The following is a 16,011-nucleotide window of genomic DNA, read 5'->3' as shown; positions in this document are numbered from 1 at the left end:
TATACCCTTTTTAAACATTAATTCATATTTTAATACGTTTTACCATCCAAATCTAAAGTTTATCCAAACAATAACTGGTTACGCCTTTGGGTTTGACTAATACCTGGAACAATCATTCCCATCCCATAAGGTTCTTATGCAATGCAAACGTTGTTCACTGCTCCAGGGAATAGAAAGGACCTTAGATACGACTTGCCACCCTTAGCAACAGGAGATATTTATAATCCACTCAGTTCGTAGAACCCTTCAGCTCAGCTACGAGCCAGATACGCTATGCTAGCAAGATACAAAGTCAATAACATTGTGTACAGTTGGCATTAAGTAAAGAAAAATGTACAGTATGTTTAACTTCAAGACAAGCTAGCTATCCAGCCATGTCATTGTCCCCAAAACATAACGACTTTTACGAACAGTTTTATCCGCCATGTGTAGCGATACTGTCGGCCGCAGCCTGAAGTAGTGAGCTGAACAGTGAACGGGATGTGAGATAACATTATTCGCTACTCCACTTCTAACTATGCAAACAAAGGTGCGCACAACAACAATACAGCAATGTGAGATAAGAACAGAAGTAGAACAAAGTGTAGCGGAGCAAACTAGGACAGACAATAAACACATTACATGACATACTGGGTTGGGGTATATGTAAGGGTTAATGCACGATGAGGTGTCCATTGTCCGGTATTAATGGACAACGGTGAGGCGTGAACCGGTTGTCTCCGCCAAAGTCCAAGTCGAAGGGCAGTAACATGCTTACAACATGGCCACTTGCCATATATTCTGTGACCCTTTTTAAACATTAATTCATATTTTAATTAGTTTTACACTCAAAATCTAAATCTTTCCCTGGTTACGCCTGACGGTTGGACTAATACCTGGAACAATCATTCCCATCGGGTTCTTATGCAATGCAAATGTTGGTCACTCCTCCAGGAAATAGGAAGGACCTTAGAATAGACTTGCCTCCCTTAGCAACAGGAGATATTTATAGTCCACTCAGCTACAAGCCAGAAAGGTAACGCTATGCTAGCAAGATCCGAAGTCAATCACATTGTGTACAGTTGGCAATGACAAACAAACAAGACAAGCTAGCTATCCAGCCATGTCATTGTCCCCAAAACGACTTTTACGAACAGTTTTATCCACGATGTGTAACGTTACTATCGGCCACCGCCTGAAGTAGCGACCTGAACAGTGAATGGGATGTGAAATAACGTTATTCGCTGTGAAACAAAGTCAGTTCAGAGGGGCGGTATAACTTACTTCCTGCAGCTTGTGTGTTAGCGCCACCCTGTGGTGTTCAGAGGACGAGTTGGAATTAACAGATTCATGTTCCCTTTTTGTTTTAATGTAGCTCATTCATTTAGAACAGTAAACAGCCAGTTTCACTTTTTTATGGACACCCTGCAGCCAATCAGAATCAAGTATTTACCCAGACCATGGTATAAACCATGGGGAAAAACACACCAAAAACCTATTTGGTTTTCTAAATATTATTCCATAATTATGACAATATTGGAATGTGTAGAATAGGTATTCTGGAAAAGTCAGGGCAGGATGAAACATAGCAATAACAATGACATTCAATTGCGTGGCCTATGGCGGTTCTAGTGTTAAAACCTAAAGGTTCCGCACACAGTAAACTGAAAATCGGAGGTCAAGCTTCAAAGAACATTACCTCCGATTTTACCTCTGATTTTCAGTTTACTGCGTGTGGGATATCATTTTCTCTCAAACTTGCTCTCATTCCCACAATTTTTACTGTTCATGCAGAAGCAAACCAGTGACAGGACTGCCCAGCAGCCGCTGCATTGACTCCCATGGAAACTGAAGTTTCTGGAGGAAAGCAGACCGTGCCAGTTTTCTGACCCGCTCCAGTTCTCACATTTGTGACACCACAGACATAAAATGAACATGAACTTGTTCAGCAGTGTGTCCTCTCGTGATGCTAATATTTTGGCAGTTGGACTCCGTTTTTTATTGGGAAGCAGGGGGTTTGAGCCGTGCGCAGCAGCTTCATTTCTATAAAATCAACTGCCCCAGGAGTCGCACAGCAGTTACCATCACCATGGCAACCTTTGATTGCAGCTGGAGGCACATGGCTAATTGAGATGAGCTAATTAGTGCAGTTTGACACACAATCATTTTTCAAGTCTTCCCTACTTATTCATACTTTCAGCTAGAAACTTCATTCAAGCCTTATAATGTTCCGCATCTTCCATAGACTGGGTGAACCCAGCCCGATCTGCTGGCGATTAGATTCCTCCCTGCAGCTCAGGCTGGGAACCTGTACGTTACAATACGTGCTTCAGTTACAATTTTGCGGGGACCAATCACAAACTGGCTCATCCACCTGGCGCGCTATTGGCGGGTGTAACACGATGACGATAGAGAAGCGACCAAGCAGCTTTTTGTTTACATTCAGCATAGCGGCCACCGAAGCGCAGCAACCCATTGATGCCGCTGTCGCTGCTACATCACTCAGATCGTTGGTCTGATTGGTTGAAGGACTATTCATTGTATTATATATATATATATATATATATATATATTATATATAATTGCGTACAGAGTCATTTGAACTATGCCCGTTGATCACGCCTCTTGTGCAGTAGAAAATACGGAGCAGACTCCCCAGACTAATGTTCAATTTTAAACGATTGAGCTTGGTCTGGTGATAGCCAGACTACATATTTCATACATTATGGGTATTATTCAACTTTTAAAGCTAACAATCCAGTTTAGCGTCAGCTTTTTAACAAACAACAAAATATTCCACATCTTGCATACATTATGGGCATTATTCAACTTTTGAAGCCTTTAAAGCCAGCATTAACTCATAGACATTTCTTCAGAAATCGTCTGCTCTCTAGTTACAGTTGTAGATTGATTGTTAAGGCAGAATTAATCTATTTAAGCATATTTTGGGAAAATATGCGTATTTGCTCTCCTGCTCCTGCTTGGATGTGCTGGTTGATGAAATTCTGTCATCTCACAACACTGCTCTATTCTGTTTGTTTGCCATAAGACATGTTTATGTATATTAACGCCGTGGCCCAATAACGAGGCAATCAATATTTCTACAAGGACAGAGCACATTGATCAACACTGTAACTGCTAAAAGGTTATATTTCAACTGCTGTCCCTTGGGCAGATGTTAAACTGAAGAGATCATACAGTATAGGCTAATGTTGTTATTAACAGGATTTTTTTCTATATAGTAAAAACTGCTTTGTTGCAGCTAAAATATTAAATCATAGTAATTGTGTAAATGTTGGATAGGGCAATGCACATTTCATGAGAGAGCAACTTCTAGTGAATACCTGAAGACTGAGCCATTATTATGGAATATCTCAGTATGTGATGTTTTTTAACTGAATCTTAAATTATATCAAACATAAGTTGAGTGAGAGGCTTCCAGCAGGATAGATACACTGTCACAGTTTAATGCGGAATACGTCAGCACTTCAACATACGCTTATTTGCTTTCTTTCTGTAAGTGAGATGAGAGAATTTATATCAATTTCATGTGTAAGTGTCATGTACAGAGATGGATTCAAGATGTGTGTAGCTTGTCTTAGACTACATAAGGACTGGGAGCAGCTTCCATCTCAATCACAACCTCTGTGAGCCAATCATCTCGCTGCTTTTAAAGTTTTTATCTCCTGCTGTCAGCTGTCACTTCAGTGTTATATCCCGACCCCACTCACCGCCAATCTCCATCACAACCAGTATTCTCAGTTAGTCCTTCCACTGAGCTCATCAGAATTCATCCTCCAAATCTCATCCATCCAGATCTTTACCTATTCACCACCACCAGTGTATAGACACCATCAGGGGAGTATTCCTGTAAGCTCAGCAACACAACTCCCTCAAAATATGATGTCACGATGGGGTCTGATCGCCAAAGACTTTTATTGTTTCTTTTTCAGTGAGACCGGTTTGATATTATAGCACCAAACCTGTGTAAAGCATCTTAGTTCTGGGGTTAATTTCCTTTAAATAGTCATCTATTACATAGTATGGATCAACGGAAGTACATTTCCAGGGTACTTGCCTGACTTCCCCCGTGTGGCTCACGCCCCGGATGTCCCTCACCTTCCGCACTCTGTGTGTCGCCGTTCTCTAACTCCGTTCTCTTCGGAAAACAACAACAAACTTTGAGCTAGCAAGCTACACACTGAAAATAGAAAGTTTTGAAGAAAATTTGGATCGTGCAACAAGGCAGGTCTGCTTGGTTCATTCGGGGAATGATTGTAAAGATTTACAAAGAATATGTTTACAGCATTTTGTCTCTAACTGGGACGTTTTGGGACCGATTGGTGGGACTGCTGTGGACAAAGTACACATGGAGATACCCTGGTAAGAGCCAATGAGGTTTAACCATGTATCAGCTAATTTAAATAGCTCACGTTACTGTATTGTGTCAACAGTTAACTTCATTTAATATTGTATGTGCCGTTTTCTTTTGCGGGGTGCAAATGTTCCACCAAAACAAGTTCCTTCCTGAGACCATTTTGCAGAGCAAACATCGCTGCATTCGAAGCTTAGTGCCGCCAAAGACGATTGTGATTGGTTTAAAGAAATGCAAACAACCCAGAGCATGTTTTTCTCCTATCCTGGAATGTACCTGTGGTGTAGCCAGACCTTACTCCTCAGAGCTGTTGAGACAGGTCTGGCAATCCAATACGCTTAGAGTAGACACTCAGTTTTATAATGTCTTCTTTTGCTGTTTTGGGATCCATGTTTATCTATTCCTTGAAAGCGTCATTTGAAGAGTAATGTTGCAGCAGACTGTGGCTTTGACTTGAAAACTACTGCAGTTCATTTCGGTCACTGCTGCTGCCTCTGAGCATTATACGTCACCGGTGAACCATCAGCACTTTTGTGGCATGTTGTATCAGATATGGTTCTAAAGGAATTTCTCATTTTCTTGCTTTGTCCTCTAAGCACAACAGCAAACAATGCCACACACAGATGCAACACTGTCTTGTTTAACATTTTATTTCAGCATATAAACGTGTCAGTATGTATGACAGAATCATATGCAGTTTGACCAAATCAAGCAAGTGCAGAAGTGAAAGCAGCACAGGATCATGGTCAGAAAATGATCGGGTTTGCTACATCCTACTCAAGGAAGGATATGGTGGTCATACAGTATTACAGGAGTCTGGTTATGGACAAAGCACGCTGTACAGAATATACTGGTATTAATAAAAGCTAAGTTTCTCCATTTTCTTGCCCATTTAAAACCCTTTTCACAATGTGGGAATGTAAAATGATACATGTAACAGTGAATAATCCAGTGTTATTGTGAAAAGAGCATACATCCATAAATCCATCTTTAAACTGACTTATTCATTAAAAGGAATACCAATCAGTATGCCTGCAATGTAGTTTATGATCTGATCCCCATAAAATCTAAAATTCTTTAATATACTTAAATAGACATGGACATTCAGCAGGACCAAAGCCAAAAGAGACTGCCAAAAGCCTCCACACTGAGGCCCTTCTTAGAGTCATAACTCAGAATAATAATGGCAATAAACATCCATGAATCTGCTAAGAAATCATAGAAAAAAGGCGCTTCAGAACTTTTAGTTGAAGTTCCTTCAGTATCAAAGTAATTCAGTGATAGTTGTCTGTACATCCATTGCAAAAAACGAACTGCTAATTGCTAATTCGCCATTCTTTTAATGCTGCCAATTGGCCAAAATATGAACAAATATTGGCAAGAAAACTAGGGCTCAAAAGAGAATAGCAGGACCTGTACATTTGATTGTGTGTACAGTCTCCTGCTCTCCTGATGGCTTTCATTCTCTCTGTCATCGATATGCCATGTGTTTGTGTTAGCGTGCTTCCATCTATCAGATCAGTTTTGACTTTGATTTCACATAAAAGTCAAATTTCACTCTGAGCAGCTCTTCACGCATAAAAAAATTGGGAAGTGGGGATTTAAATTACGGAAGGACCAGCGAGTTCACTGAAAAGAAAAAAACTGCAGGTAAATGTTGCTGTAAATATCACCAAGGTGGGGGTTAAAAAATACCCACATACACTCTCCAGACAGGGTTTATCTCATTGACTGACCAGCGCAGGTATTCTTAAATGGTAACCCTATTTTCCTATGTATCTAAGTGACTAAATGGAACAATATTTTTGGAAGTGGTCCATCAGTCCACTGTTTGCAACATTCACCACTCTGATTTGGTTGAAATAAAACCCTTAAGGTAAATTCACCTTCTTTTTCACTATTATTTACATGTGGAAATATGAAGAAGAAGATAAGTAATAAACCCAATGAGTCTCAGGTTTCACATGATGGTTACCTGGATGTGATTTAAATCACCATATGGCAATTGTTTTTTTAGTCCATTGAGGAATCACTCAACCATTACTGGAGATGCAGATTCTCTGGTAATCCTCAGTGCTTACAATGTTTAATCTTCACCATCTAATTAGACATCATGGTAGGTCTATGAACACTGTGTTGGCTGTGAGGTGGGAACATGGTGACGCCTGTAATGAGGTAAAGGCACCTGCAAAAACTGTTTAGTGATATGATCTCCCAAGTTAAGTTAAATTGTTCCTTTTGCAGCAAATAGAAATATTCACAGTCGATTACAGCAGTCCGCAAAAATTATGCTCTTAAATGGAAAAATACAAGTTTCTTTGATTCCCTGACGTTTGTACTCAGTATATAATACAAACATTACAAACAATAAGTATAATCTCAAGCAATAGAACAAAGCAACAATACAACCATCTTTTTAAATCCACACAATCACCACGCTGCTCCTACCAAAACGTGATGCTACGTATCTCACATGCTGACCCTTTGGAGTGGTTTACAGACAGCAGCCCTTCAGGAAAACATGCTCTCTCTTTGTTGGCTCAGTTGCTACACTCTTCACTCTTCCCAAAACTGTCATCACAGGAGGCTCTGCAGGCTAGTCGACCTCTTTAGATGTCTGCGGGGCGACGACCTGCTTTTCCTCGAAGCAGAGCTTGAAGAAGGTGAGCACTGAGTGCAGCATGTAGTGTTGGCTTTTGGTGGCGGCCATATTGTGTCCTTCATCTGGGAAAATCTAGGCAGCAGGAAAGAGAAAGAGTGTCATTAACTAAACCTTCTGGTTTTAAATGTCACATCAGTGACACCACACGGCAGTATCACAAGTACTTTTTAAAACCTTCATTTTGGGAAATATGTGTGTTCACTTTCTTGCCGAGAGTTGGAAGAATGTTATCTTCAGTTAATCAATGTCATCTCTTTTGCGTCTCCATGCTAAATATGTAGCTGGAGCCAGCAGCCAATTAGCCAACCCGGTCTCACGGCAGTTCGTGTAAATGTCCACGTTATTCTTAATCTATTGATACGTATTCACGGAGACGTTTTTCTCGTTTTTTACGTGTAAATGTCACATTATTTTTTACGTGTAAATGTCACATTATTTTTTACGTGTAAATGTCACATTACTTTTTACGTGTAAATGTCACATTATTTTCTCGGGGAAAGGACGCCGGGAGGCGGCCGAAACGCCGTAAACGCCGGGAGACGCGCCACAGTAACACGCGGGACAAAATGCTACACGCAGGGACGCCATCCCCGGGAAACAAAGCGCCGCACGCGGGACACCATCCCCGCTGGCGGGACACGATCCCCGCTCGCCCGGGTGAATGTCCTGTGTTGTTTGACCCATCCACCACCCCGACCAACCTCCCTACGTGGATTTTCGGCTTCTTATATTACTCCCTACAATTTCGTGCTGTGGACACAAAATATGCTTCCCATTGAAATACATTACTTTACATTTTCGTGTTGTCCACCACGTAAAAACCGACAAAAACGTCTCCGTGAACACGTATCAATAGATTCAAATAACGTCACATTTACACGAACTTCCATGAGACTGGGCTGGATTAGCTTAGCACAATGACTGGAAACAGTCGGCCTGGCTCTGTCCAGTGGCAACTTTAGGTCTACCAGCACATCTAAAGCTCACCAATTAACATGTTATGAAGAAAAACATACAATAGTATGAAAAGAAATATATTTTCGTTCCCGCCGTTTCGTTCCCAACTATTTCTTGGCCACAAGTAGTTGGCGGGCAACCAGCGGAGGCTCCAGGAAGTTACTGGTCCCGGTTTATGTTACATTTGTACAGAGCCAGGATAGCTGGTTCCTGTTTCCGTTTTTTATGCTAAGCTAAGCTAACTGGCAGCTGGCTCCAGCTACATATTTACCGTACAGACATGAGAGTGCTATTGATCTTCACATCTAAGTCAGGATTAGGGCGAGGTATCTTTCAAAATGTTTTTTTTTTTTTTTATTGCAACAATGCAATAAACACGATTTTATTACATACTTTGAGAAACTACACAAATCGTTTAAAACCCAAATGTATCAAATGTTAAGTGTTAAGTTTTCCTGAATAAAATAGTCTAAAATGTCCAAGTACTGATTAAAATCAGGAACTATCTGACGCAACAATGAGATAGCAAGATAACAAATCAGACATTCTCTGTGTTTTCATATCACACATTTCAGCTGAAAAAAGTATTGTTGGAAGATGGACGTAATATTGTTACCCAGCCCTAGACAGGAAGCTTTCACCTTTTAGTTCCTCTTTAAACAATAAGACTAGCAGGTGGCTTGTTTGACCCATAAACACAACATCGAGCTATCTTCTTGTTACAAAATGAAATGCAAGAGAAGAAATGGCAGCAGTTACCTGGAGAGTGTAGTTAACATTCAACCCAGACAGCAGTTTGACCAACTCAGCAGAATGCTGGAAATGAACAGTGGCTGAAAAAGAACAGATAACTCAAATGAAAATTAATCCCAGCCTGACACAACAGCTACTCAGTCCTTTACACTTCCACAGAGGGGAGTTGTATGTGTAAAATGAATTGTAGTGTCAAAACATGTGTCCAGCAGATAATATTTTGCAACAATGTAAAGGAATGGAAGGTTAGATTTTGTATGTTGTGGGACCACATAGTCGAGACCAGGTAGAGTTAACAACAAGTCAAGTATGGGATTGCCATGTTCAACCAACCGAAAGACTGAAACCACCGTGACGTTGCGCTAACACAACAATAATTTCTGGGTAGACAAATGGCCATTGATTTGAATTGCAGAGATATGGGAAATCAGCAAACTTGTTTACTTCTGTTGTCATTTTCAGCTGTAACTATAACATTTAAAGATAAATAGTTAAACATAGAGCTCCCATCTATCTGTGGTCTCTGCTGTGTTTATTTTCTGTCCTGTTTTCCTCTGCTAGCGTCTTTGATAAACCAAATCTAGTGTTAGGAACAGGACATGTCACTGCCTGTCAGACTGGCTGCTAGTTTGGGTGGTGTCATTTTCTTTAGTCTGTGGCCCATCAAGTAAATTAGCTTTCAAAGCTAACGTTAGTCAAAGTGTTGATGACATATGAAAGCATCAAACATGCATTTTAGATGAATGAGATGAGAGTATATCTAGTTGTTCCTCGTCCCCATTTGCTCAGCGTCGTTAAATGTACGGGATGCAGGAGTTTTCTATCCAGAAGTTATTGTACTGTAAAGTAACTTTGCGATTGGGTCTATACATAAAAAGACTGTTACTGTGCATAAACATGTTTCTGCATGTAAAATATGGGATTAGTTTCGTGACTTTAATTCCAAGCAAAACTTCTCAAGTATCAAACAAAACACACTGACTCAAGCAAAAAAATTGTCACCTCAAAGGTAAAACTTAAAACTTGCAAACAAAACATTTGTGTAGTTGTAAACTATTGGTTTTTTATTTGTTTGATATGATGTCCTTTTGTTTACAGTTCCCTCTGCTTCTTTCTCAATGATCAGTCTTTTGCTCTCTCCATCACGTTTGCAGTCATGCTCCCAGCTTTCTCTTTTGCGCTCCCTGAGTTTTTGCTTGCGATTCTGACACAAATATCTTGCGTGGGCGGGTCTTACAGGGGTGCGTCCCCATTGGCTAATGAGTGTTAAGGGAAAGTTAAGGGAAAGTTTGAGTGACAGCTCAGCCTCCGTGCAGGTAAACTAACATTAGAGACTCAGAGTCTGGTCTGGAGGACCACTCCACAGGGGATTCCTACAAGATTAATAAAGTGTAAGTATATATATATTATATATATATATATATATATATATATATATATATATATATATATATATATATATATTATCTGTGATCTACGTTGCAAGCATGGTTACTAGACATTTGTTCTTTCATTGTGTTAAGTTACTAGCTAGCTAACTAGCATTTAACGTTAGCTATACTGCTAACGTTATCTAAAACTTGTAGCCACCGGCTACCTTACTGAGCTAATAATTTACCATGGGAATCCTGTATTCTTCGTGAGGCCTTACTCAATGGAGCTGTATTAATCATCGTCTTCTCTCTGTAGAGACCTGCAGGACCCGAGCAGAGCTACGATGCTCTCCCAGGTAACCTTAGGTTAGTAACGTAGCTATATTATGGTCTATTAGGAAAAATGATTATCCAGCTAACTACTAATTGTTGTGGTTGCTATTGGCCTGATAATACACAATGCTAGGGTATTGGTTAAGTTGTACAATGTACTATCTGCTAGCTAGTAACTTAACACAACGAAACAACAAATGTCTAGTAACCATGGTTGCAACGTAGATCACAGATACTATATATATATATATATATATATATATATATATATATATATATATATATATATATTAATAATACTTACACTTTATTAATCTTGTATTAATCCGCTGTGGAGTGGCTTGTGTGTCCTCCAGACCAGACTCTGAGTCTCTAACGTTAGTTTACCTGCACTGAGGCTGAGCTGTCACTCAAACTTTCCCTTAACAATCATTAGCCAATGGGGACGCACCACTGTAAGACCCGCCCACGCGAGATATTTGTGTCAGAATCGCAAGCAAAAACTCAGGGAGCGCAAAGGAGAAAGCTGGGAGCATGACTGCAAACGTGATGGAGAGAGCAAAAGACTGATCATTGAGAAAGAAGCAGAGGGAACTGTAAACAAAAGGACATCATATCAAACAAATAAAAGACCAATAGTTTACAACTACACAAATGTTTTGTTTGCAAGTTTTACGTTTTACCTTTGAGGTGACAATTTTTTTGCTTAAGTTAGTGTGTTTTGTTTGATACTTGAGAAGTTTTGCTTGAAATTAAAATCACAAAACTAATCCCATAGTAAAATCCCTCCCTACACATTCTTAAGAGTGATGCAAATGCAAAAATTGCTAAAATAGTGTACACAACAACATAGCACATTGTATTTATAGTATTTTTTTTGTATTTGCTGCAAAGAGGCAGGCCGATTTTTTATACAGTGGCTAGAAAAAAATATTTTTAAATACTGTAGGACACACATTAGATGTCATAAAATCATTTTTTATTTTTTTTATTTAACCTTTATTTAACCAGGAGAAATCCCATTGACATTCTGAATCTCTTTTTCAAGGGAGTCCTGGCCAAGACAGCAGTACATAAGTTCCATATTTAAAATATACAACAAAAACATACAACAGAAAACAGAAAAAGAAAACAGTCGGCAAATTAACATCATCTCCACTCTAGACCAAGAGTTTATTTTTTTTATGGTTATCAGTAAACCCTACTATCCATCCACACATCTGCTTCATTTTCTGTATCTGCCCATACTCACCATCCGCGGTGCCGTGGATAATATGAAAGTTCAGAGGACTCGGTGATGTGATGTTACTGAGCAGACTGGAAATCTGCCAGAGAGAGTGAACAGTAAAATGAGACTCCACAGACAGCCATAACAGTTGTAACATCATCTAAACAACTTATTCAAAGCTAAGCAACAATACGTAATGTTAACTCCAGGAATGTGTGCTCTTACATTAGGTTTCAGCAAATGACCAAAGAATATCAGGTTAGAAATAAAGTCACATCTTTGAAAAGAATCGGTTACAACAAGTAAAAGAAATGTAACAATGACAGTTGACAGTTTTTAAAGGTTTTAGAACAGTAAACCATTACAGGCCAAGTAGTCCATTCTGATAGATATGTCCAACCTGACAGAATGAACTGCCATAACTTTAACTAGATTTATAGGCAGTAGTAGTCCATTCTGTTAATCCCTACATGACAGAATGTATAGAGGAAAATACCATTACAGACATCTCTGAACCACATCTCTTTCTGCTGCTGTGTTACTCAGCTTGTATTTTGATAATTTGTTTAACAAATGAAGAAAAGTACAAATGAAATATTGCACTATAAATTCCCATTTCCTATTTTATTTAAGATATCAATCCAGTAGTATTCGGGATAATGTAGCAATTCTATAGGTTTACGTTCTTAGTTAAAATGTCAACACTTTGTTTCTGTGAAATCATCGGTTTTCTTCCAGTTTGGTGTAGCAGATGGCCCCCAAATACTACAATAACCATGAGCCTCAGACGCTGTTGCCATCAAGAAGAAGTGAGGTGCAAATTCAAGATCTATTGTCATTACAATAAACCTTTTTCCACTGCAGATATTTGGACACGTAATAGCAGACAGGTGTAATAAATCACATCAACAACGTCTCCGGTCCATTAATGCCAGTGAGCCAGCATGTGCACAACACGGGCCCTGAAGCTGGCACAACTTCATGGAATGCAGCCATGATTAATGTTATTAGTTACACCTGTCGTTTTGTTCTCCTGTGTGAAATGTAAATGTGAGAACTAACTCAAAAACCACATCAGTTTCCAAATCCATCTGATGACCCAGAATCTGGAAGTTAAACTTTTTTTAAGATTATTATTTGGGCAATTTTAGGCATTTATTGACAGGACAGCTGAAGAAATCACGGTCGGAGTCGAACCCGGGCCTGCCGCGTTGAGGATTAAAGCTCTATATGTCTTGGTTTTTTTTTGCCACAGTTTTTACAATACACTTTTGGAAATCTAGGTCTTTTTTTAACTACCCATTAACTCTTAACAATATATTTTTACCGGATGAAGGCTTTTAGTCATCGGACGTCTGGATCTTAAATTATAAGATAAAAACAAGCTCAGCTAGCACCAGCTCAACATCAGCGCCATGTACCAAACACCTTCAGAGAAACACAGATTTTTAAAGTGAAACTGCTTCCTCCAGTGTTTTTACTGGTTTTAATCAGGTCTGTTTTTTCTGGAGAGGATGAGCTCTCTGCGGATAATTTGGCTCATGGTAAAAACCTCCTGAACGATGAACACTGAAGGAATCCTAACCCGGAGAACCGACTACAGTGACAGCATTGCCCCGTCTTTTCTTATCTTTTGACTGAGAGACCCCAGTTTCTATTGCTTATCTTATAATATTGCAGGTTGGCCTCAGGAACCATTCGTAAATATAAATACGAAAAGTAATGCACTGTAATTCATGTGTATTCCAACTATTTATTGCTGTTTGCACCACAGTGACTGCTGCTGTTATAGAAGGCTCTGGTCCACATAGGGAGGATGGGTGGCTCCTAAAACACAGGGCCTTTAAGCGAGGGAGAGAGAGTTCATGTCCCAGGGAAAACACCTGTTTGTGTCCCGCGAGAACTACTTAAGGGGACCGGTGTTTAAACCCAAACCACAATCTTTTTTCTAATCTTAAGTAGTCGTTTTGGTGTCCAAACTTAACTGTTGTCGCTGCATGATGGTCACCTTTGTCGGCTGAACTCACCTGCAAGAGGTACCCAGCTCCCATACACCTTTTGTAGGCTAAATTCAACTCCAAAGACGGCTAAACGTATCTGTCATGGGACCGGTCGCCACGTGATGGCGGTTGCCGTAATTTCGTAGGATAGCGTACAAATTGGTGCGCATAAGTTTTCTTACAATATCATCAGATCTGTTCACAGGAATGCGTTAAATATTGTTAATGTGTAATTGTTTCATGTTATCATACAGCAGAGCGACCATGTGCAACAGTTATTATGTATACTGATCATTGTGTTGCAAAATAAAGCCTGCAATTTCGGGGAAATGATTGGACTTTCAATCCTAACAACAATAAAAGATAGCATCTTCCTTTAGCTGCAGATACGTGTTCACATCTTGCCACTCTATGCGGTCCAGACAGTAATAACCTGTTATTGTCTTCTCTGCAGTTGAGACATTTTTGTCACTTTCAGAGAAATGAGAAAAGAAATGTGACTGGCTGTGAGGACAATGATCACCACTCTGTCCAATTCTGGATTCCATTTCCCCCATCCTCTCTGCACAATGCCCCTCAACAAATGAAAATATCAGGTGCGGTTGGAAACTTCCTCTAAAGACCTCTTGATTCGTGCTGGTTGCACAAATAAACTGGCTCCTGTGTCTCATTAACATGTTGAATGCCATGACAAAATTGTTTAATAAACTGTCACGTGTCTAGTTTGCTGGGAAAACATTGTTGTTAATAATACTGTGTCAGCCAAGGCGTTGTAAGCACTTTCAATTTAAACAGAGAGCAGAATGAGCATGTATTCTAGCAGTTTCCTCTACCTAATCAACTATTGCTGTTGTGAAGATAATGGCATGTTCCTACTTGGTATTTGTGATCTTCTTTTGCTGCGGAGCCAAAGTATTTCTCAGCGTGGGCCGACCCTTTATAAAAAGGAAACAGAGATATTGTGAGTCCTGGCAGTTTTAATTAACTCGCTATTCATTCATGATACCACTTTCAATGCCTTTCAATATACTTCTTCACTTAACATTGGACATTGTGACAAATAGAATATGCCATCGATGATTAATGTTGCACCACTCTATTTATTAGCCTTCTTTGGTTTTTTTGGACTCTCTGGATCAGTGTATCAGTTGGTTGGTGTTGTTTTGTGAATCAAATCCCATCACCATGACTATTCCAGACGTATAGCTTACATCTGATGCATGCCAGAGTCAGGGGTTTATGCATAGACTGTATTAATGAAGGCAAAACATCTGGATCTCCTCATCTCCATGTTAGCGGATGGGACATGGGCCAACCCCAAAAATCTAAGTACACTTCAAATCCATTTTCACAAAGATGGTTTCTGTCATTTAAGGTAGTTCTTATCACACTGCTGTTTGTTCATTTTTTCTGACACATTTGGTTTTTATTAGTTATTTGATGCTATACAAACAGGGTAAAAGGTCATGATTGACAGCTGTGTTTAACACCCGATTGGTTGGGCGGGTTTATGGGCAGGACTTCCATACCATGGCTCCATCAACCAATCACTACTGCTCAGACTGTGGCTCCAAAAATTACAAGATGGTGGTGCCCGTATCCGGGATATTTTTACTTCACTTTTGTACAGTGGGAGGACGTGGAGATGCATTGTCCATCTGTGTATACAGTCTTTGGTCAACATTGATTACCAAATATGGAATAATTGCATTGTTTCCAGTGAAATGCTATCCCATCAGCTCCTTCAACTTGTGCATGCTTCATCATGCAGCACAATCATTGTATAACTGTAAGAATGTATGATATTCCATCACTGTATGATACCATAGAGTCTCCAGTTTGTTATGGGAGCGACAGCGATGCCACAATGGAACATGGAGCTGTGGGAGAGGAGCAGGAGAGAGGCAAGAAATCCTCCATATGCCTGGAACACAGAGAGCATGGCTGCTTTAAAAGAGTGTTGGGTAAGAAACAGTTTTCATTTCATGTGGGTTATTTATTTATTAGATACAGAGGCTATGTTACCTTTCCATAAACTCCAACTCTGTTGCCATCAATATAGGGTAGCCTGACCAGGTGCCTGGAAATGTAAAAGGAGTTAACCGTCTGAGGTCTAATTCAGTTATTCCATGCTTGTATAACCTCAAACCTGTAATGCACAATCAAGTTATAGACATCAATTTTTTCAGGAGAACTTGGGCTATCAGGATGTGTACGCTGCAGGGATGTCACATGAATGTATGTAGGTCTTTTTGCTTTTGAAAATTGTTGTCTCAAGTATTGGCAATCAGAGGAAACAAAAACAAACTGTAACTAACACAAATATAAAACTGTTTTGAGTTTTTCCCATA

The 16,011-nt window shown here is 39.7% G+C and overlaps 1 protein-coding gene across 1 annotated transcript in view; it reads right to left on the bottom strand.

Moving 5' to 3' along the window:
* Positions 1 to 6,950: 6,950 nt before the first annotated feature.
* LOC114563695 (inactive dipeptidyl peptidase 10) overlaps positions 6,951 to 16,011 on the bottom strand; it is a 69,238-nt gene continuing 60,177 nt past the window's right edge. The window contains exons 21-26 of the mRNA XM_028590490.1: positions 15,686 to 15,740; positions 15,485 to 15,584; positions 14,537 to 14,595; positions 11,685 to 11,757; positions 8,733 to 8,806; positions 6,951 to 7,088 (exon numbers count right to left, since the gene is read on the bottom strand). Of these exons, the coding sequence (XP_028446291.1) occupies positions 6,951 to 7,088; positions 8,733 to 8,806; positions 11,685 to 11,757; positions 14,537 to 14,595; positions 15,485 to 15,584; positions 15,686 to 15,740 (499 nt within the window). The remainder of the gene's footprint in view (positions 7,089 to 8,732; positions 8,807 to 11,684; positions 11,758 to 14,536; positions 14,596 to 15,484; positions 15,585 to 15,685; positions 15,741 to 16,011) is intronic.

This window comes from Perca flavescens, chromosome 11 (genome assembly GCF_004354835.1).
Source record: "Perca flavescens isolate YP-PL-M2 chromosome 11, PFLA_1.0, whole genome shotgun sequence".
Lineage (NCBI taxonomy): Eukaryota > Metazoa > Chordata > Actinopteri > Perciformes > Percidae > Perca > Perca flavescens.
The sequence above is the reverse complement of the archived record's forward strand: the minus strand, read 5'-3'. Positions and strand labels throughout refer to the sequence as shown.